General features: G+C 52.2%; 10 protein-coding genes across 10 annotated transcripts; 5 read left to right on the top strand and 5 right to left on the bottom strand.

Moving 5' to 3' along the window:
- Positions 1 to 4,182: 4,182 nt before the first annotated feature.
- Positions 4,183 to 5,256, bottom strand: MAA_06663 (Alcohol dehydrogenase superfamily, zinc-type; the record flags this gene model as incomplete). The annotated part of the gene is made up of 2 exons (XM_007824661.1): positions 4,183 to 5,015; positions 5,106 to 5,256. 2 exons carry the CDS (start codon positions 5,254 to 5,256, stop codon positions 4,183 to 4,185), a joined length of 984 nt encoding a protein of 327 aa, XP_007822852.1.
- A 1,737-nt stretch (positions 5,257 to 6,993) lies between these two features.
- On the bottom strand, positions 6,994 to 7,656 carry MAA_06662 (uncharacterized protein; the record flags this gene model as incomplete). The annotated part of the gene is made up of 1 exon (XM_007824660.1): positions 6,994 to 7,656. The coding sequence occupies one exon, from the start codon at positions 7,654 to 7,656 to the stop codon at positions 6,994 to 6,996; it is 663 nt and encodes a 220-aa protein (XP_007822851.1).
- A 1,954-nt stretch (positions 7,657 to 9,610) lies between these two features.
- On the top strand, positions 9,611 to 10,474 carry MAA_06661 (short-chain dehydrogenase; the record flags this gene model as incomplete). Its single annotated transcript, XM_007824659.1, has 2 exons — positions 9,611 to 9,902; positions 9,954 to 10,474. 2 exons carry the CDS (start codon positions 9,611 to 9,613, stop codon positions 10,472 to 10,474), a joined length of 813 nt encoding a protein of 270 aa, XP_007822850.1.
- Positions 10,475 to 10,746: 272 nt separating this feature from the next.
- MAA_11615 (Heterokaryon incompatibility) lies at positions 10,747 to 11,241 on the top strand (the record flags this gene model as incomplete). The annotated part of the gene is made up of 2 exons (XM_011412530.1): positions 10,747 to 11,081; positions 11,169 to 11,241. The coding sequence occupies 2 exons, from the start codon at positions 10,747 to 10,749 to the stop codon at positions 11,239 to 11,241; spliced, it is 408 nt and encodes a 135-aa protein (XP_011410832.1).
- A 509-nt stretch (positions 11,242 to 11,750) lies between these two features.
- On the top strand, positions 11,751 to 12,059 carry MAA_06660 (uncharacterized protein; the record flags this gene model as incomplete). The annotated part of the gene is made up of 1 exon (XM_007824658.1): positions 11,751 to 12,059. The coding sequence occupies one exon, from the start codon at positions 11,751 to 11,753 to the stop codon at positions 12,057 to 12,059; it is 309 nt and encodes a 102-aa protein (XP_007822849.1).
- Positions 12,060 to 13,167: 1,108 nt separating this feature from the next.
- MAA_06659 (Carbohydrate-binding WSC) lies at positions 13,168 to 14,049 on the top strand (the record flags this gene model as incomplete). The annotated part of the gene is made up of 1 exon (XM_007824657.1): positions 13,168 to 14,049. The coding sequence occupies one exon, from the start codon at positions 13,168 to 13,170 to the stop codon at positions 14,047 to 14,049; it is 882 nt and encodes a 293-aa protein (XP_007822848.1).
- Positions 14,050 to 14,415: 366 nt separating this feature from the next.
- On the bottom strand, positions 14,416 to 15,284 carry MAA_06658 (protein-L-isoaspartate O-methyltransferase; the record flags this gene model as incomplete). The annotated part of the gene is made up of 3 exons (XM_007824656.2): positions 14,416 to 14,554; positions 14,617 to 15,095; positions 15,183 to 15,284. The coding sequence occupies 3 exons, from the start codon at positions 15,282 to 15,284 to the stop codon at positions 14,416 to 14,418; spliced, it is 720 nt and encodes a 239-aa protein (XP_007822847.2).
- Positions 15,285 to 16,222: 938 nt separating this feature from the next.
- On the bottom strand, positions 16,223 to 17,360 carry MAA_06657 (heavy metal ion homeostasis protein; the record flags this gene model as incomplete). Its single annotated transcript, XM_007824655.1, has 3 exons — positions 16,223 to 16,786; positions 16,845 to 17,249; positions 17,334 to 17,360. The coding sequence occupies 3 exons, from the start codon at positions 17,358 to 17,360 to the stop codon at positions 16,223 to 16,225; spliced, it is 996 nt and encodes a 331-aa protein (XP_007822846.1).
- Positions 17,361 to 18,104: 744 nt separating this feature from the next.
- On the top strand, positions 18,105 to 18,639 carry MAA_06656 (uncharacterized protein; the record flags this gene model as incomplete). The annotated part of the gene is made up of 3 exons (XM_007824654.2): positions 18,105 to 18,122; positions 18,207 to 18,395; positions 18,496 to 18,639. The coding sequence occupies 3 exons, from the start codon at positions 18,105 to 18,107 to the stop codon at positions 18,637 to 18,639; spliced, it is 351 nt and encodes a 116-aa protein (XP_007822845.2).
- Positions 18,640 to 18,965: 326 nt separating this feature from the next.
- Positions 18,966 to 20,148, bottom strand: MAA_06655 (Mitochondrial substrate/solute carrier; the record flags this gene model as incomplete). The annotated part of the gene is made up of 4 exons (XM_007824653.1): positions 18,966 to 19,467; positions 19,543 to 19,690; positions 19,764 to 19,895; positions 19,959 to 20,148. The coding sequence occupies 4 exons, from the start codon at positions 20,146 to 20,148 to the stop codon at positions 18,966 to 18,968; spliced, it is 972 nt and encodes a 323-aa protein (XP_007822844.1).
- Between the last annotated feature and the right edge of the window lie 50 nt (positions 20,149 to 20,198).

Here is a 20,198-nt window from a genome sequence, read left to right as displayed (position 1 = left end):
GAAGTTGTTACTATCATAGATGATGGCGTCGCCAGCAGCCTCAGGGGCAGGGGAAGCAGCCACCTCGGGTGCTGCTGCTGCAAGGGGGATAAGTAGAGTAGCAAGGAAGGCAAGAGAATGCATAGTGAGGATTGTGATGTTGTAGAATAACGTTTAGAGTGAGATAGTGTTATTTCTTATAGTCGGTTGAGAGTAAGTGTGTTTATTGTTGGCATTAAAACTGGGCGTGAAGATGGCAAAACATGATGGCTTTATACTTCATCCCCGACTTGGAATCCCCCTACTACCTGGAAAAATACGTCCTCCGACATGGTTACAGACCACAATATCTTTCAAAAGGCTTGGACAGTAATATATAACGTAATGTGGTTCTAAGACAGTGGCATGACATCTCCAAGCAAGTTATTAGTATAATATTACCATAAAACTATTACCTACAGTGCCAAGCTGAATCTCTTAGGTAAAAGTCATGTAACTTAGATTGACGGAAGTAACCCGTGGTGGAGAAACAAGTGATGCACGGTAACGGTTGAGACATTAGAGTAAGCGAGGTCTTGTTCGCATTGATCGTGGTCTTGAAAAATTAGTCTTTTGCAATATGTACTACCTGAGCCGTCGTCTTTCATAAATGCTAAAATTTTCAATCCTACTATATATTACCCACCACTGTAGAGAATGTAGTGTCGAGGGGTTCTTGGTCCTCCATGCCTCCGTTACACATGGATCCCTTTGCTATTGTAGAATCGTATAATCCCTGGCTTTAACTCATCCGTATCATCCTTGATAATTATTACTTTTTTCAGTCGAACAAAAACGTCGGAATGTGCTCAGATGGTTTAGCCAGTCACTTCAAGCGTTTGCAATAGTGTTTTCTGGGCAGCATAAAACTATAGCATCAAACACCCAACCATTAAAACCCAAGCAGCTGGCGATAACATAAAGAGCTAGAACGAAACTAAACACTGACAACTAATTTGTCGTATATACGTGTATGCATATGCATGGGGTGTGGCACACTGCAACCCAAAGAGCGTTTCTATGCCACATGTCAGCCAGCGAGCAGGGCATATGCGATGAGCGGGGATGCCGAACTTTTGCCTATGATTGACACATTCTATCAAAAGCTCCACCACTAATATGCTGTAGGTCTCATGTTCTTCTTCCGTTGTGTGTCTTATACATAAGTAGCTAGGCCACTGCCGTAATATTTGAACAAGTTGACAAGGTGGTCGGTTGGAGCCGACAAGTCCCTGCGTACAGATGTCTCAAGAGCAAACAGGGATTATCCGGTCCCATCCTTGTGTATGCACTGTGACGTAGTGACAGGCACTCTCAATGCAGCCACGCTACTTTGCATGGCTGAACGCCATGGCCCATGAGAACTCGACAGACTCACAGAGCCTATCCGTTCCATTCCAGCCAAGGTACTCCGTAGTTTTACGCACCACATGTAGATTCCTGGTCTCCAAGATAGTGTAGGAGATCAGGACCCTATGTGTGTTCTGTTCCCATCATTGAACCACCTTTTTGAGATTGGCCCATCAGCGAACAAAGAACTGCTTGGTAAGAATAAAGGGGGGTCGGATACTGAGACAATCGATGCGAAAGGATTCTCCACACTCTTCTCCCCGACATAGAGAAGCGACAACCCCTCAAGGTGGGCTTGACTCGTTTGCTGCAGAGTTCTGGGGTTGAGCGTGCCCGAGGCCCGGTCTGCGCAGGGCTCGATGAATCTCTGATTGGGCATTCTATCGAAACCCGGCTACATACTTTCCAGTAACTGAAAGGTAGCCCAAGCATTGACGTAATTTGTCTGTGTCACCGAAAAAAAAGGACCCAAGGTCACAGCGGATCATCTATGGGGTGAGACATGCCGCCGCCGCGGTAACTACTGTGTCCATGTGAACAATGAGGATCCGATGGAAGACATGCAACGGTCAAACTAGCCCAGAAGGTGTGCTGACGCCTCACGTCAGTTTTGACATGGTTGCGGTGGTGACAAGTTCAGCAAGTATTACACATAGAGAAGGGATGAGGCCATCGTACCCAACTACAGACACAGTACAAGAATTACAATGCGACGTGGAATGGATGCCCAATAGTGGCCATGTTGTACAAGCATTGGCAATAATACCAAACCGTCAAGGTGCAGCTATTGCATGTAATAAGATTATATAAGAGCACGGGAACGACTGCCGACTGCAAGATTTGCCGGATTAGGCACGAGATTGCCGATCCCCAGCAGTCCCCAGTCCGTGGAACGATTTCAGAGGATAGTATTGCTTCGGGCCGTGCCGGTTGGCGTCTTGGCAACATTGAAAATATATTGTAGATTTTCTGGGCCGCGAGACCCGTGGTTCTCTTATTCCCGAGGCGTTTGCTACAGCATCAAACCAGAAGCCAGCGGTAGGTATCGGGACTATGGGTAATGTCGGCTCTATAACTGACGTGTATTACTGTCTCTTCTGCCCTCCTGTGTCCTGGATGGATGGAACAGGAATGCATCATGATGCTTTTGGGGGGACTTGGGCACCACCGACAGCTGCTGTACATCTGCCAATGACAACACTTGACCCCTTTCTCGCGGCATCTCCACGCAACATCCGTAAGTATATGCCAGGCCAACCGGAATACAGACTACATGCATGTAGACATCCTGCTGTCAGATATGCTGTGACTGCTGATGGGTCAAGATGCCAACACTGAGCGAACGGCGAGGCGGGATATTATTGTCCCACAGCAGGCCGGATTAACACGGCTCTCGAGCTGTAACCCGTTCCCATGAGCTTCGGGTTCTGACATTTCCCATCAATGAATTCAGAAAATGCGGCGTCGTTTGAAACAAAAAGGGCCACACCCCATCGTGCTTCGAGGACAAGTGTGACAAGGGCCTAGCTTGGAGCAATTACTCAATTCATCTAATAACAGTCTTTGGTATCAAAGGTCCTTGGTTTTCCTCAAGGCCTCAAGGGACCAAAGACGTCTATTTATATAAGGTTAGTGAGGACCTTCTGCCCTAATCCCGTGACCGTAGCCCTTGTGTAACCAGCCATTTCCGTGTAACAACAAGACAACTGAAACTCGACTGATCTCCATCAATCCCAACAAGCAATATTTCATCTAAACCAAACACCCAGCTTTACCAAAGCATCCTGTCAAGATGCACTTTGATTCATTCACTCTCCTCTGCGTGGCCACCGCCATCGCCGCTTCTGGCTCAGCTACGGCTATGCAATATTGTGGGCCAACTTAAAGCTATTGTGGCTGGGTGCTCATCAATGATTTCGGTACGTTTAAACCAAGCAGATGATGCCATGGAGAAATTTGAAGAGTTTACAATAGATCAGCTGCTAAGGTCCATTGACAGGTTGGAGTGCGGATACAATCACCGATCCAAACGGGGTTTACTACTGCTATTCCCCCACCGAAGCCTTTATTCTTAATCATTGTGATGGGGGCTGTGCCGGCCCAGTTGCTCATTGCGCGTAGACTGCGCGATACACCTGGCCTCTGGTTGCATCGACTGCCCATGCAGCGCGAGAAAGGGCTGTGGTGGTGCGTATGGTACCACACAAGCCATTACGGTATATTATCTGATAGGATCGTCATCAAGTCGGAATAATCCTCAGGTGTCCAACACGAGCAGAACTGCAAGCAATACTCGCCAATATCGAATTGCCCAGATACCTGCGTGCCAGTCCAGTAAGAAGCAAGTGTAAAATCCAAGCAGGCTCGGTGACAAGGCCATGAGCCACGGAACTCGATCGAAGGGCCGTATGAAAGCATCGATATCCGACAATTGTTACCACAAAAGCTAGCCAGAGGTTTCTAGCAGCATGAGAACAGCAGAAGAAGTAAGTGAGGTGGCAATAAGGAGCGGTGGGGAGGGTCATTGAAGAGGACACATGGAATACATGTGATGCGGAAATTTCTACACTAGGATCATTGATAAATATACTTGTCCTGTTCCTCGCGTATCGTGACTCTGCAATCGGATGATTTCCATTCCCTTACCCAGGAACTCTGTCAATGAGAGCTTTCTTCACCAGTGGCCATGAAGAGGTCACAAGACCAGCAAGTAACCTGTACAATATTCCATACCCTGCATTGCTGCATTTTCTCAGTACAGGGATGAGTAGAAAGTATCCAGGTCCATTCCTACCATCTCGCGAATACTGCGGCTCAAATCACAACCACCATCTTCTGCCCTCCTCCTCCCCGCTCCAGAGTATCATGAACTTCCTGCAGTTGGTCGAGGCGAAACTCTTGAACTGGGACTTTAATCTCCCCCTTCTCAACTGCCCGAATTAGTTCACCCCATGGCAGCGCCAAGAAGTCCTTTGGATCACCCGAGTAGCCTGTGAGGCGCCGACGCTCGGCCAGATCTGTAATGGGCGAAAAGTCATCCATTGTCCACTCCCCGCCCTGTATGCCAGTCATGCAGACCATTCCCTTGGGGCGCAGGCATTTGATACTATCTTTTAGAGTCTTTGTGCCAATCAGTTCCAGTACCTTGTCGAATTGTGCAGGAGCGTGCTTGGCAAGGTTCCCATCGTCAATAAAGACCTCGTCGGCCCCGTAGTCTCGCAGCATCTTCTCCCTGGCCCCGGAGCGTGTCGATCCCGCCACTCTCCCGGCACCCAGATACCGCGCAAGCTGGAGCGCAGTGAGGCCAACGGAGCTCGTGGCGCCGCGGATGAGGATGCTTTCGCCGGGCTTGAGTTCCAGCGCTTGAACAAGCGAACCGTACGCCGTTTGAAACATCTCTGGCATGGCGGCAATCGTGGCGATGGGGAGGCTAGTCTGTGGGATTCGGGAAATGTTCGCCTTCCAAGGGCAGGCATACTCGGCGTAAGACCCGGGGATTTGTCGTCCCAGTCCTCCCATGCAGGTTGCGATCCTGGTGCCGATGGGCAGGTCGCCGGGCTCTGCTCCGGAGCCAGAAGGATACCCAGCAACCTCACCAACAAGTTCAATGCCCAAGATACGTGGGAATTCAATACCCGGCGAGTGACCTTGGCGGGTGTACATTTCTGCAAGTCAAGACAACACCAGGTCCGTTAGGTATCATCAGGTGGGTGGGTGGGTGTTAAGGCGAGACGTACCAGCACGGTTGATTCCAAAGCCAAGAACCTTGACGAGGACTTGGCCTTCCACGGGGATGGGCAAAGGAATATCTTGCATTCTTAGCACGGACGTCGGGCCCGGCGAGTTGCAAACCACGGCTCTCATGGTTCCGGCCGCTGTCGGGGACATTTTTGTGGGAGGAGTCAGGAGCTAGATGATGTACGACTGTGCGGATAGCTTTGCGTCTAAACGGTCGAGAGGCTCAACAGTGAGAGAATATCGTGGGCGAATATGTTATGAGACCATGTATGGCAGATGGAGATTCCGGGGGTAAGGGAAGTTTAATATTATTAGGCCGGCCATCGCGCCCACAACCGCCGGCAGTGACCCCGCTCAATACTCGGAAGCATCGGAGGTTTGCTATCAATATGCCTACGCCAGTTCTTGCCTGGCATATTCGCCATCGGGGCTCCCACATGGAGATGCTAGAGTAAGCACTTTGTTGACACGTCACAGGTGTGGCGCTGCGAAAATTGCAGCACTGAAGTAATTTACGTGATATGCTGCCCTGTCAAGCACCATTCGGCTCACTACTTGGGCAGAAACAAAGCTTGTGTATCAACCCGTCAGGGTGCAATGTCGGTCCCAATATATATTGTGGTCATATTTCATTAGACCGGTGACATGTCCTAAATAACGCTGCATTGACTCAGGGGCTCTCTAACACAATGCAATCTTTATGCAACCTTGTTATTGTAAACCAGGCAAAACAAGGCAACTAGTTGTCATGACATATTCTGTACCTGGCATCTACGGCCCCTTAAATGCATGTCTCGACACACTTACCAGGAAGAGACCAAATATTGCCAATCTTGATCGAGTGCATAGGTTACACCATGACGGAATGAGTATTCAACGGAGGAACATGTTCCAACTTTCCGCCCTGCTTGCAAAACCTCTAGACAATTACTCAACTGCTTTTTTTGCAACACACTGCTTCTCGCCAGAGCTCCGTTGACGTCAGCACTCAAAGTAAAGATGAGCTTGACCACTCCATACAAGGGTGGCCACTGCACGAGCGATATGCCCTGGAACTTTCCTCAGCCCGTCGCCGTAACATACGAAATCACCGTTGGAAAACGACGAGCTTGATAATACACCCGAGGCCAGTGTATAATCTGGCCCGGAGGGGGGGATCTGGCAGTGTCAGCGCAACATCCAGTGTCTCTCGCCTGACCAATATTTACATTCCCATCAGTATATTCGCAGATAGCTGAATTAACAAAGCCTAAATAGCCAGATTTGTACGTAATGAGTCGCGGCTCTCATCTACTGTATCCGTATAAGACTTCTCTGTATCCAGCCCTTGAAAGTTATGGACTCGCGACTTGTACTTATTTATACCATTTCTATCGGGACTGGCCTCAAGACCAGGATTTACGGTCGCATAACATAAAAGCTGGCGCTTTCAAGCAATAGTTTGCGTGTATCTGAAATAGCGAAGGCGGAAAGCACAGTGATTGCTGTTTGTGTAGGTTTAGGTTGCGCGTAGCAGCGATCGTTAGCTGCAAACAGTATCGAATAAATCCTTCTTGGCTAAATAATAATAATCTTGATTCATTAATGCAACGCATTAACGGTATGGACTTGTGCTCCAGATAGCTAGTGACTCAATTCGGACTTGAAGATATTACTATTTTTTTTCCCTTTAATTTTTTTAAGGGGTAAGAAAAGCAAGAAACAAGGTTCATAGAACCAAAGCTGGCAAGTCCCATCTTCACAAGTAGATCGTGTAATAGCAGAACTAGACCATATCTCGTTTCCTCAGGGTGATCAGCAAGGCGTCAGAACCGCTAGCTGCAAATTGAATTGGACAACCGTTCCCTAATGGTTCGAATTTGGCGGGCACGAAACATGCCCCGAGAGCTAGGACCAAATCTCCCTGTACTCTTTCCTCGAAAGGACGGCCAAGGCTGTGCGAAGCTGCTCCGCCCACTCTTCACCATCCTCAAAGCTGCCCGCAAGAATCTGGGCAATGACTCGGTCCAGGTCCCCGGCAATGTCCTCGTCGGGTTTGGATTCCCAAAGTCCTCTCGCCATGACGGCATATCCACTAGTCAGCAGTTCAAGCCCAGGCGCGGATGCGGCATGATAGTTGTCAGAGGCGGCCGAGAAGCGAGCAAGAGCCTCCTCAAAATTCCCAAGCACCAGGTCGAACGCGCCGACGAGCCAGGCGCCTGTCCCGACCTGGACCGGACCAAGCTTCAGTCTTTCAACCAAAGACGCCGAGCGCTGGGCAAGATGCTTTGCTCTGAGCAGAGTAGGCTTGTCCGGCAAGGGTCCGTCGCGTTGCCAGCCCGGCCAGGCGTCAGCCGCGACATTAAAGGTGAAGCGTTGGGCAGCGGTCAACGCCTCATTCTCATCTGCAGACCCGGTCATGGTCTCGCCGACGTGGCTTTCTATATTGTCGGCAGCAGCGTTGGCCGTGGTGATGGCCGCTGCTGCATCTCCTCTGCTTCGAGCCTCTTTGACCTTGTTCACCTCGCCGTTCCAAGACGGCGCGGGACGAGAGGGACGACTAGCTGACATGGGTGGTGATGGTGATCTCCGCCAAGTGCTTTGTTACCGCGGGTGCCTTGGGAAGAATATTTGCAGAGAGATGCTGGACAAGGACGAGTTTGTTGAGGAGGGGAAGGGCAGATGGTGTTATATCCGGACAACATTCAGCTGCACATGTGCTGACTCTCGACCAGCAAAGTCAACATGCAACCAAATGACCGTGAATGTGGATCTGAACCAATTACATGCAGCCGCCAAATCCGAGTCTTGCCACTACCGCATCTTCATCTCGGAAGCAAAGTTGGGCATTGTTGGTCTTGTCATTGCTCTCGAGACAACCATTCCAATGGTAACGGCGTCTAATACAAGAGCATGACCCCAGATAAAGACAAGGTAGGAGGTCCAAAGCAGGAATCTCCAATTACTAGCTCGAGGTATATTCCGCGTCTACAAGCCAACATGTGCAAGAAGCTATTTTATGGTTCTCTGACAGCAGTGGAGAAAACGAGTGTTGTGATGGTATGGAAAACTTTGTAAACTTTGCTTTCATTGTTTCAATGACCAGTTGCTTGAGGTTGTGGAGTTGACTGATGCAGATAGTTGGATTGATATGATGCGTCTTGGGCAAAGGACTTCTCTGCAGTATTAGGTGGCTATAGACATGCCCCGTGTCAAGACATTCACCGTCACCTCGACTGAAATGCAGCCAGAAAGACGTCCTACTACATGCTTGAATTTTGTCCGCTCCCCGAGGGAATCGTTGCTATACTTCCCTAGCTGCGCATGTAATGGTCGGTAATCCAGCGTGCGCATCTTCACCCGGTGGCTGATATTGCTAAATACGAGGTGAAGAGCTCTCTCGTCCAGTGGGTCGACGTCTCGCTGGATCTGTCTGGTTTTACAAGTTTACAGAGTTAAGTGGAAGCCTCCGTCAGACAACCCTCACCAACTTATATAATTTTTAGGCGTCAACCACTGGCAATCATCTAGATGTCAGTTGATGACAGGTTTCAGCAGCGGTGTGCGTCAACCTACACCATGTCCTAAATCTTCGGTGTCTTTGGTGCTGCAGGCTAGTAGGGCAGCTTTGTCACCGACTACGTTCTCGGTGACGCGGGCCTGTCTCGAAAATACAGGCTCCGGGCCATTACCCGCGACCCGAAATCTAGCAAATTGCGATGCCTGCATACAGAAACATGGAAGTGGTTCGGGAAGACGTCCATGATCCCGGCTCCCTTGATACAGCCCTAGCCGGAGTGCGCGTCGTCTTCCTCGTCCCGCTGATAGACGCTGTGGGCGACACAGGCAAGTTGATGGGATCCATTCTCGCCCGCCCTGACGAGCATCATGGTAAAGTCGTTTATGGGGCGGAGAGGTTATATAGCCTATGCTTGAAGAGATTGCACTGGCCATGAGCAAGGCGGCGGGGGCAACAAGTCATCTATCGTCGGGTTCGGCTGCGCAAAGCGCGAGAGGAGGATTGCCCTCGTTTGAGGAATTTCTAGCCAAACCTGGTTCCAGGCTGCTCGGTATGTTTCCAAAGATCAGCTGACACTGGGGCTGCTTCTTTCATTTGAGAGAGATGGATTCCGCAAGTCCTCGGGGTGGGCGGAGATGGTGACTCGATGGAATGCGGCACAATGTAGCAGGTTACACAAACTTGCTTTGTCCTTGGTCGGGCAGAGGTTGTTAGACGAGCTTAGGCCGCGGCTTGAGGCTTTGGCCAACATGGCAATGGACACTCTGTGCCCTGCCCTCCCGCAGCCAGCATTGCCACACAGAATCTGTCATTGCTGGAATCCAAGCCTTGCGGCGCATCTGGATGATTTCATCAAAGCCAACGACATGTCATGGCCCGAGCTCAGCAAACAAGGCAGAGTAGGCACCGTATAAAGCCAGAGATGTAGACACACCCACCGAGATGGCCAGGGCACTCCCATCTAGTTTCTTGATCCCCTCATCAGCATCGTGCCCGCAAAAAAACATGTATGTGTTTTCAAGGCTCGTCTTTATCACTGGCGGCAACACCGGCATCGGATTCGAGACGGTCAAGGCGCTCATCCAGTCAACAAAAGAACAATACCACATCTTCGTTGGCGGTCGCACACAGGCCAAGGCATTGGCCGCCATGGACCAATTGAAGGGCATGCTGGCGCCGTCAAGCTCGACTGCTGAGGCCATACAGATCGACGTGACGGATGACGAGTCGATTGAGAAGGCATTCAACTATGTCAAGGATAGATATGGATGGCTTGACATCCTGATCAACAATGCTGGTATGGTGGTATTGCTCTCTTCACTCACACTTGGCTAACGCGTGCACCGAGGCGCTCTCTTCGACACCACCTTCAGCAAAGACGCATCCAACTTCAGGGCAGTCTTCAATAAGGCGTACGACGTCAACGTTGCGGGAGCCCAAGTTGTTACTGGCCTCTTCGCCTCTTTGCTCATCAGGTCCCCCCGTGCGCGGCTCATATTTCTCAGCTCGAGCAATGCGAGTCTCGGCGGGGCGTTTGAGGATTGCGATTCAGCCAGCACAAGAGAACGGCAAGACGGCTGGCCCAAAGATGGACTCATCACGCACCAAGGGTATAGGTGTGCCAAGGCGGCAGTCAACATGTGCATGTTGACTTGGTACCAGGTGTTGAAGGACGACGGCGTCAAGACGTTTGCCGTCAATCCCGGGCTGTCGGCGACGCACCTGGGCGGGAGCACCCCTCGAAAGATGAAGAAGCTGGGCGCTGTAGATGCGGCGCGGGCTGGCGACCTTGTGCGGAGCGTGGTCGAGGGCGAGAGGGATGCCCACGTTGGCAGAGTCGTGACGTGGGACGGAGCCCAAGACTGGTGATGGATGACGGTCTTGAATGACGCCACATCATGATGTATGTATCCAAGCAGGTAGTTTGAAACCAAGCCATGGCCATTCGTCGTCGGGTGCCGCTGTCCAACTTGCCCGTGACGCCTGAGGCTGGAAGGATGAAGGTGTGAAGAAACAAAGCATCTGGTGATGCGTCGCGCTTCGGCCAAACCATTAAGCCGACACTGTTGACCAGAACCGTTGAGCCTCGCCCGGCCACGCAACATGAAGCAAGCATGTCACCACTTCATCATTTCGACAACATGGGCCTCTCTTCCCTCTCCCCGACAACGTGGAACACGCTCGGTCTCGGCGTGGCATCGAGCTGGGTCGTTCTCAGCTCCCTCGCCACCTTTTCCCCTCATCGCACAGCTGCGCTTTTTGGCATCACAGCCTTGAGCGACTCCCAAACGGCAGACCACGAGAGCACCCTCGGCTTCTCGGGCCTGCTTGGGTCGCGAGACTTGGCCATCGGTCTTGCCATGTACTTTCTTGCCAAAAAGGGCCGTAACGACGAGTTGGGCACCTTGATTCTCAGCACCCTGTGCATTTGCGCTGCCGACATTGGGCTCGTTTTGAGGAGGAAGTCGTATGGAGAGTACGTGCTCTTGCTTCCATTCCCTTCTTCCTGTTCTCTTCTTTTGAGACAAAAAAAACGTCCAAATATAGTGCTAATCATTTCTAGGTTGTCTGTTCTGGCCGCTGGCACGGCCGTGTATGCTGTCATCGGGCTGGGGCTTCGCGGTTTGTTCAACTAACGCGAGCGACCCCTCTGTGAAGCTCGCTGAATACGAGTTGCGCCTCTGTTGTGTAATCAGCTCTTTGGGTAAATCTCACAAATTCCTCAAGGAAGACATTGAACCGTGCATGATGCCCGATGTAGTATACTACCTCCCTCGTAAGACCTCCTAGCTTGAGACTCCTTTCCACCTTCCCGAATTGATCCTTTCTCGGCCTCGCCTAGTTACAGCTTCGCGTTTATGGTTTTCCGAATACGTCCCATACCGTCAGCATGGTGATTTGCCTTGTCCAAACCATGGCCTTTTCAACCCGTGCTCCACGGACTTTCCGCGGGCACGCACCAGCTACATTGGGCCGTCTAAGACTGAGAATATACATATAAATCAAGAAACAGCATGATATCTGTCGTATAGCATTGGACATACACCTCGAAACCATCAACAAAAAAGCATTGAATCACATTCATCACTTCCACCTCTTCCATCAATATAGTTTGCAACATCTCCACGGTCTGAAACCAGTCACCATGTCTTCTACGCAGAGTCTCCAAGACATCAACAACCAGACCATGGGGACGTTGGCCAAGTCATTCCCCATTGTCACGCTCCCCAACGGCGACAAGCTGCCCACCGGCACAGTCGGGGCCTTGATAGTCAACATCAAGGCGTACGACGCCGGCGACGAGCACCAAAGAACGGCCCTCGAACCAGCCATCAAGGCTGCAATTCCAGTGCTGCGCAAGGTCGGCATGTTCGACATCTTTCCCGAAGACGATTGGATCAAAGGAGAAAGTGCAGGCAGGGCATTGGTGGGAAGGCTGGCCAAGGAGGAATGATTTAAGCGACAGGCCAGAGATTGGCATCAATTTGCGCTGTCATTGACTGGACAGACATAGGCTACTATATGAATTACAACGGCAATATGAATTTTTGTCTTTTGCGAGATTTTAGAAACAACATGTCAATGGAAACCCAACGACTCATACGCAAAATGCCTGGCCAAGATGCCTCGCCATCAATCCGAGCACTTTCTCGCTGGACATACTCTCCGTACGCATACCCAAGTCTCGCAAAGCAATCAAGACCATGTTTTAAACTCGGTCCAGCTACAAAGTAGAATCTCGTCTGGCCCGATCGCGGTCTGGTTCTTTCAGCATGCCGATTAGTCTTTCTTCTGCAACACGACAACCACCTCGACATATGATGCCGCACTTATACGCGGTTTCACGCAAAAATGAAGGCACTAGGCCAGATTCCAACCTGCTACACTGACATCCTCCCGTGACGGAGTACTCATGAAGATTTCGCGACGCGGCCCCGGCATCGCGTCAAAATGTCTCAGACACCACTCAACTACCACCCACCACCCAAAGCCTTTCCGCCCTCTTGGCGCCCGTCTCTGGAACGCTGTCCCAGAAGCCGAAATACCTGTCTAGGGTCGGTACAAGTGATTCTTCCAGTCCCTGGCGGCTCGTGGAAGTCCAAGTCAACCACTGCCGACGCCAGTTAAGCTGCAGCTGCATTCCAACGCCCCCTTTCCCCCCCTCAGCACTCGTTGCCCGCGACCTGCCTTTAATTTGAATGTGGCTTCGGCTACGTGCCTTGGACGGGCCCATGAATAGCTTCAAGTGTTTCAGGCAGCTGTGGCATTCAGTCAACGGGGGTGCTCCGAGGATATAATACGATGTCCTCGCCTATCCTTATTCCTCCATCGACAACAGCAACACTCTCACCAACGCTTCATCCCATCTTGATAACAGAGTCCTGAAATTGTCATTTGACTCGGACGAGCCTCCGTTGATTCTCTTTTCCCTTTCAACCCAAAAAGTCTTTCGGTGCTTCACTTGTCGCTTTCCTCCGTATTGTCCAACGCTATCCAGGCAGATATTCCATCATCCAGTACTTGTCTAAACTTACCAAAAGCACTCTGCACATATAAAAAAAATGATTCACACTCTCTTGGTCACTGGTCTCATGGCCGCCGGCGCCTCCGCCCAAGCCCGATATGCCTCAGACGGTTTCAAATACGTCGGCTGCGTCCGGGCCAAGGCCTGCGACTTCCCAGTCAAAATGGATCTCGGCGACTCCTTCACCGTCGCCCAGTGCCAGCAGGCCTGTGGCAAGAACGGCTCCTACGCCGCGGCCGGTGTAAACGGCTGCTACTGCGAGGACTCCGTGTCCCGCGGCCCCCCCGAGTACGAGATGACCGACGACTCGAGTTGTTCCAAGGCCTGCAAGTCGGGCGACGACAAAGCCGGACGCTGCGGCGGACCAAGCCCAGCCGAAGGAGAGCAGCTGTACAACCTCTACCAACGGATTCCCGCGGCCCCGACCGTTCCCAATGTCACCGCGACCCGTCTTACCGATAAGCCTGCCGCTGCCGCCGGCGATGCCACGCCCGCGGCTCTCAAGACGATTGCCACACACCCCGCCGAGGCTGCCAGTACCCCCAGGACCGGAGCCGACGAGCCTCACGCGGCATCCTTCAGGGAACCTACTCCGTCGGCAGCCGAGTCAAGGGGCGTGGCCTACTCGAACGACACGGCCCCTGCTCCTCCCGCGCCTGCTACCACAGCGTACCAACAAGAAGAGAGCAAGCCGTCTGCGTCTCTTCCATCCGGCCCTTGCAGGGGGGGCGAATGCCCGGAGGCAGAGGAGGTACCTTCTCAGCTTTCGTCCAAATTTGCTCCGGGCACTACTGCCAACAACAACCCCAGCAGCCCCAGCCACTCGGTCATTGTCAGCGAGGGTCCATCCCGACCTGCCAGTGTCATCACAGTAGCCCTGGGTATGGCGGCTCTTGTTCTCGCCATGGGAATGTCTTGAACGCCGGTTTCCGAGTCTGCGTCCTAAAAAAAAAGAGGCGCGGTGACAGTTTTTCCCTAGTGGCGCATATTGTTTTTTTTTTGTTTCTGCTTCCATTTATGAAAGTTCATGACATTCGGGATACGTGGGTTATGGCATTGGATGAGTTACCAAAGAAAAAAGGAGAGCACGTAAGACAGCGCTGGCATGTTGGTATACTAGTAGATTTAACGAGTTTTAGTGTCTTCTCTCAATTTCCAATCTTCGTTGCAATGTGACAAACCTCCATCCCATGTGACAGACCTGCAAAAAAAAAAAACAATCCGTAATACAAAGCCCAAAAAAAACGCCAATAGTCCCCCCTTCCCCCCCGGTGAGGTGGGCCATTCATATAGGGGGATCCGTCAACTTGACATAGCGAACACCACACATATTCTTCTTGTGCACTTTACCCTCCTTGTCTTTGGAAATGCGCCAAACGGATTGCATCACGCCACTCGCGTCGTCGTCAATAGGGATAAACATGCTGTGGATTATCATCAGAACCACTGCCGTCCCGTCACAGACATGGCTAAAAAAAAAACTCACCATCCCGGCGCCTTCAACTGGTCCAGCAACGCCTGGTGCAGCTCCCTTGCACTGGCACCGACATGAATCACGTCCCAGTCTGTCCCGTGCGCCTCCTCGCCGCGTCGGACGGGCTCCTTGAGCCCGAGTCTTCCGTCGCCCACTCGAAACTTGACCTTTCCCGAGTCCAGCAGCTTCATGCCCTCGGTGCTCTTGCGCATATTCTCCTCGCCAATCTGGCGCAGTGCGGGGATGTGTTCCAGCCCGACGACAAGACCCCTCTCACCAACGAGCTCGGCGAGGAGATGCGTCAGGTAGCCCGATCCGGAGCCGATATCGAGGACCCGGGGCGCCGGGGAGGCCGCAGAGGGCGTGAGGTAGTGGAGCAGGTTCTCGATGGCCATGGCATGCATGTGTGGTGCGGAAATGGTCGCCTCATGGCCGATGTACTGCGGCGAGTCTTCGTAGGGGGAGTGGGGGGCGTAGTGAGCTCTGTCGACCTGGTTCCCAGATGAACAAGAAGAAATGAGTATATGCACTCGGTATGACTTGGGTTCGAGAGGGCATGTACGCGGTCAAGATAGTACCTTGAGGAAAGCTTCCTTGGCGCGCGGGTCTGTAATCAGGCCCGATCGCCACAGATTCTCGATGAGCTGTTCGTTTGAACCCCCGGAGCACCGCCACGCCATGCTGTAGTTTTGGCGGATAAAGGGGATCGATGCAAGTGGTTGCAGAAAGTTGGCAAAGAGCATGCAGGCCCGAGGGTGACTTCGAGTAGCTCGTATCGAGTTGGCCAGGCTGCGTGATGTCGTTTGCGGAGCTGTTAGTCTGGTTCGGCACGATGTTATGAGCAAAGGAATCCTTCACAATCGACTATCTTGGAATTCAAGGCCAGGTCTTTGTTACGATCAAAGGTTGTTTTCAAGGATTCTTGGAATACTGGAGGGCAAGGATGATTTATTGCAAGGTGTGTAGCTGGGATATCCAGGTGGCAAACTGAAGCTTGAACCGTTATTTGTATGACAGCTGGTGCGGGGCCGCCCACGCTTGACTTCTGGAAGCTTGATCCGAGAAGTCGATGGCTCCACCTTAAATGAATACTCGACGACTGCCCCGCAGACTTGGACCATGTCAGGTCTGCGTCTTAACACACCATGTTCCAGCCATGGTGTACTCATTTGCCCTTGTAGGAAGTTGTCAATGACCATGGCAGTGAGCTGTGTACCTCAAGATGTTATCATTGCCAAGACGTAAACAGCCGTCCATCGCCGTTTTGGCTTGCAGGTCAAGCAAACGCACCATCAATAATCCGCATGTCGACATAAGAGGCTGTGCATTACAATCAGGGAAGTCTATGCCAAGCGGCAAGTGCTATTTTTTGCTATTTCAACGAGAAGAAAGTGCGAAGTGCGTGCTTCGCCTAGTATTGGTTCAACATGAGCCCAGTGCAATCCCATCCAAAAGGGAAAAAAAAACGAGCGCAGAATAGCAGCAACGCCGAAAAGAAATGCCAAACGCTTATCCAGGTCCGCGAATCCCGTCTCTCGGAGTATACTTGGGGAATCCAATCGCCGTTGTATACACAACTGAAAGGGATGAATCGTCAGGGTGGTTAAACACTCGACCCTTAAACCACTCGTTCGGGGCTCTCTCCCTCAGCAACAATCGGCACAGCCAGTCCTCGATCAGGGCTCTGTAGCACTAGTTGCTCATGTCTTCGAGCCTTCAGGAATTCAGCCACACTCTTGATAAGGATAAACCATCCTACCACCATCAGCACATATCCCATCCATTCGCTTCCAGTAATCGTCGTCGAACCGCCATCTGTGACATCGCCTGCGTTAAAGTCATGTGAGTTTGGATCCGGCGGAGCGGCATAGCCGTCAGGGCCACTCATCACTGGGGCATCGCCGCTTCCAGAGTCCTTCATGTAGAAACCATATTGTATCAGTGTGATTCCTAGACCGGCACGCGATCCGTTTTTGGCGGCATGTGTTGAGTGGAGTAGGTATGTGAGCAGAAAGCCAACGAGCTGGAAAGAGGTCGATATCATGCCGTTCCATATGAAGGAAAACACTGAGCCAACAGGCATTCCGTCAACGTAGACTTCATCCAGGCCGCCGAGGCCAGGTGCCAGAATAGTTGTTTCCCAGTATGGCGGCGCAGCGTCGGCGGCGGCTTGTTCATATGACTATGGGGTAAAAAATTAGCAAAGGTGCAAACACGTCATATGCTGGCAAGAGTCTTACCGGCGGCTGTTCATCCTTCTCAGAGTCTGATCTCTCAGGGCGTGCCGACATGTTTGCGAAAACACCGTCTGTGCCTACACCGCCCCCAACGACTCGTGGTCGTGAACCCGATGACGAATTTGGTTGTGCTGGCGTCGGCTGGGGAGATGACGGCCCATGATCGACGGGCGGCAAATTGGTGGTGGAAGGCGTGGTATTTTGTCTCACAAGACGTTGTCTATCGTCGGCCTCATCGTCACTAGCATCCTCATCGTCAAATGCATCTTCCAGGTCCGGGTCAACACGATTTCGTCGAGTCAGAGAAGAGGCTCGTGAATGGAATGATGGCGGCGGTGAGCTGGGGACCGGGTGTGAAGGTTTTGGCTCGTACGACGATTGGAGGTCGTCGTCATCGTGTTCATTAACCTATCGTGGGCAATTAGTAATGCAGCGCTCGCCGGGATATAGAGCGCCAGGAAACTAGGACCAAGTGGCAGAAAAATCACTAACCCGTTCGTATCTTCCGGGACCAGGCATCGTGACTGATGCCGCGATGACAGCGACGACTGAGGGTTGAAAGGGAAGAGTTGCTGATCGGTTGTCAGGGATCGCTGCCACGCACGTAATCAAACGAGGGGAGGCGGAGCACGAGTCAGGGATAACGCCTTCTTGTGTGATGCAAGAGCAGAGGGGGCCGACAAATTCGAGATACGGCGCACGAGTAGGGAAAAAAGTGAAAAGAAATCGCACAAAGGTATTCGAAGGAACGAACTAGCAGTGGATTAAATGGGATAAATGACGGTACCCGGCTCTGAGCGTTGAAGAAACAGGCTGACGAAGGACTTGAGAGCAGACTTCGGGAGGCAGCACTGAGATTGCAAGCTAACCAGACACGACCTCGCATCTAAAGCAGACATGGACCTCAGCGCTGGTGGCAGCAAGTGGAAACCCCTAGAACGCCCGCTACGGCCACTAAAATCAAGATGCGAATGACCGCATCATCTAATGGAGCGACCTGGGATTGGCACTGTATAGATGGCCGAAAGCATCTAATGTCAGACAGTGTGAACCTTGAGCCACATACATTATGTGGGCCCCGCATCTGTCCCTTGAGCACGAGAGTGGAGATCCGATCCACCCGACCGACCTCACGCTTGACATTTTATCTCAATTATGTAAGTCATCATCAGTTGGCCCAGGACAGAATCGTTTCGCCATAAAAACAGCATCACCAGCACCTCACCAGTGCCAGTACCAGTACCTCACCACCAGCGGACAGCCATGTCGCGCTCCATAGCGGTAAGCTCCACGCTGCCCTCCTCTGTCTCCCCCCAATTGCGATGCCCAAGCTCAATCTTCTAACGCTAACCACCACCACCTCAGCGCCGCATCTACGCCGACGCCTTTGCAAAATGGCCCAAGCAAGACCTTCGGCCCGACTACCAACTCCAAGACGTCCTCAAAGCTGCCGTCGAAGAGCGCTACAAGAACTATAATCCCGCCATGGAGGCAGAGGAGACATTGAAGGCGAGAGCTCTGCAATTCCTTGTACAGGACAAGTTTAACAACAGGGTACGTTAGTCCGCCACTCGCCGACAAACGAGACTACGTAACCATACATCTGGATACACTTTTCTTGCGTGCATCAATTGGTACTGATGTTACGATGCAGTATAAACTCAAAGGGCCAATGCTGGAACCAAAGAGCCAGCCGACCTATTTCCAAGATTTAGTACGAGAGATTGAGGAGGCGCCGAGGAGGACGTGGCTAGAACGATTAGGCAAACGACTATCCGGAATGATTCGACTTCAATAATGGCGCTTCAAGCCGATTTTGACATTGCTTCACTCCCCTTCGATAGATGTAATGTGTCGGAGAATGCAGGAATGGGCTCCCTGGATATCCCGTGACTGCTTGAAATATAGGGAACAGAGGAACACGATACCCCCTCCGTGGCACGAGACTAGCTGTACGATATCTGTACGAGATAGCAAAACGTGAAAAGAAAAAATGATATTTGCATCGTATATTATCCCAATGGTCTATATGGCTCTTTTCAAAGTCTACCACTGCATCGTGAAATGTTCACACTCGGCTACAAAACGCCCAAACCCCAGCCCCAAAGCCACCAGAAGCTCAGCTCAAATGTACTTCATTTCCGGATCCAGCCTGTCGAACAGGTCCATGCTCTTCTCGTACATGGTAAACACAATGCCGCCACTCAAGACCAACCTCGCCAGCCGAGGCAAGGCACCGCTCCAAAAGGTCAACACGCCCTCCTGCTTGAAGATCATAGTCGCGCAGCGGACCGTGTTCCCGTACTGCTGGCGGGCCTCGATGCTCTGCATCCGCGTCTTGATGGTGTCCAGGGGCTGCGTGACAAACACCGTCACCAGCCCGGCGAGCCCGCCCATGGCAAAGGTGCCCACGGCGCCGAGCTTCTCCCCAGGCGCCGTGTACGACTCGGCCATTTGCTTGAGAAAGGTGTACGAGCCGAAGCGGGTAGCGCTGTTGGCGGCCTGGCGCGCCGTCGTCGGCACGAAACCCTGGAAGAAGCCGCGGATGCCGCGTTCGCGCGCAATGATGGGCACGGCATGCAGGAACCCGCGCATCCGGGGTTTGGGGGACTTTTTGTCGTCGATGCTGCGAGGCAACAAGGGCGGTGTGTGTCAGCGGGTAGATTCGGCAGAGGGGATTGCACGCGGAGCAAAAACGTACAGGGTCGTCTTGATGCTCTCCGTCGGCGTCACGGCCAGCAATGATTCTGTGACGCCAGCTCCAAAGCCGGCGAGGACGGTTCGCGGGCCAGATAGCTTTCCATCAGCGTCGGCAAGCATTCTCTTGTACTGGTCGAATGCGACGAAGCCTACAAATCACACGGGCGGGCTATTAGCACCGGGCAGCAGCGCGACGGACGGGGGAGACGTTGGCCAACGTACGAATGCCAGCCTTGGCCGAGTTGCCAATGATGAGCGTGGTGCATCCTGCGTACCATTGCTTTCCAAACGGCGGCCAGGGCAATTTCTGGCCCTCGGCCAACCGCCTATTCAGCTGCGATCTGGTCTTGGCGACTGCGCAGGTTAGTATCGTAGCTATTCGACGCGCCGAACCGGGTTCGAGGGCCTACGACATACATTCCGCAGGATATGTAATGGCTGAAACCAGAGTATTAGTACGGCATTGGTGACCAGAATGTAGTCCGCGGGGATTGGGCAGCATACCAATCTCGATGGCCCCAGCAGTCGAGCCCGCCAGAATTGACCGCAGAGCGCTGGGGCTCTTCTTCTTGTCCGAGTTCGCGGGATCCTGCGGTTGTGACGCCATGGTGCCTGCTGGTGGTGGTGAGCAGGACAAAGTTGGTCGTTGGCCCAAGA

This window comes from Metarhizium robertsii (assembly GCF_000187425.2).
Source record: "Metarhizium robertsii ARSEF 23 chromosome Unknown MAA_Scf_11, whole genome shotgun sequence".
Lineage (NCBI taxonomy): Eukaryota > Fungi > Ascomycota > Sordariomycetes > Hypocreales > Clavicipitaceae > Metarhizium > Metarhizium robertsii.
This window is presented reverse-complemented; position numbering and strand designations above follow the sequence as displayed.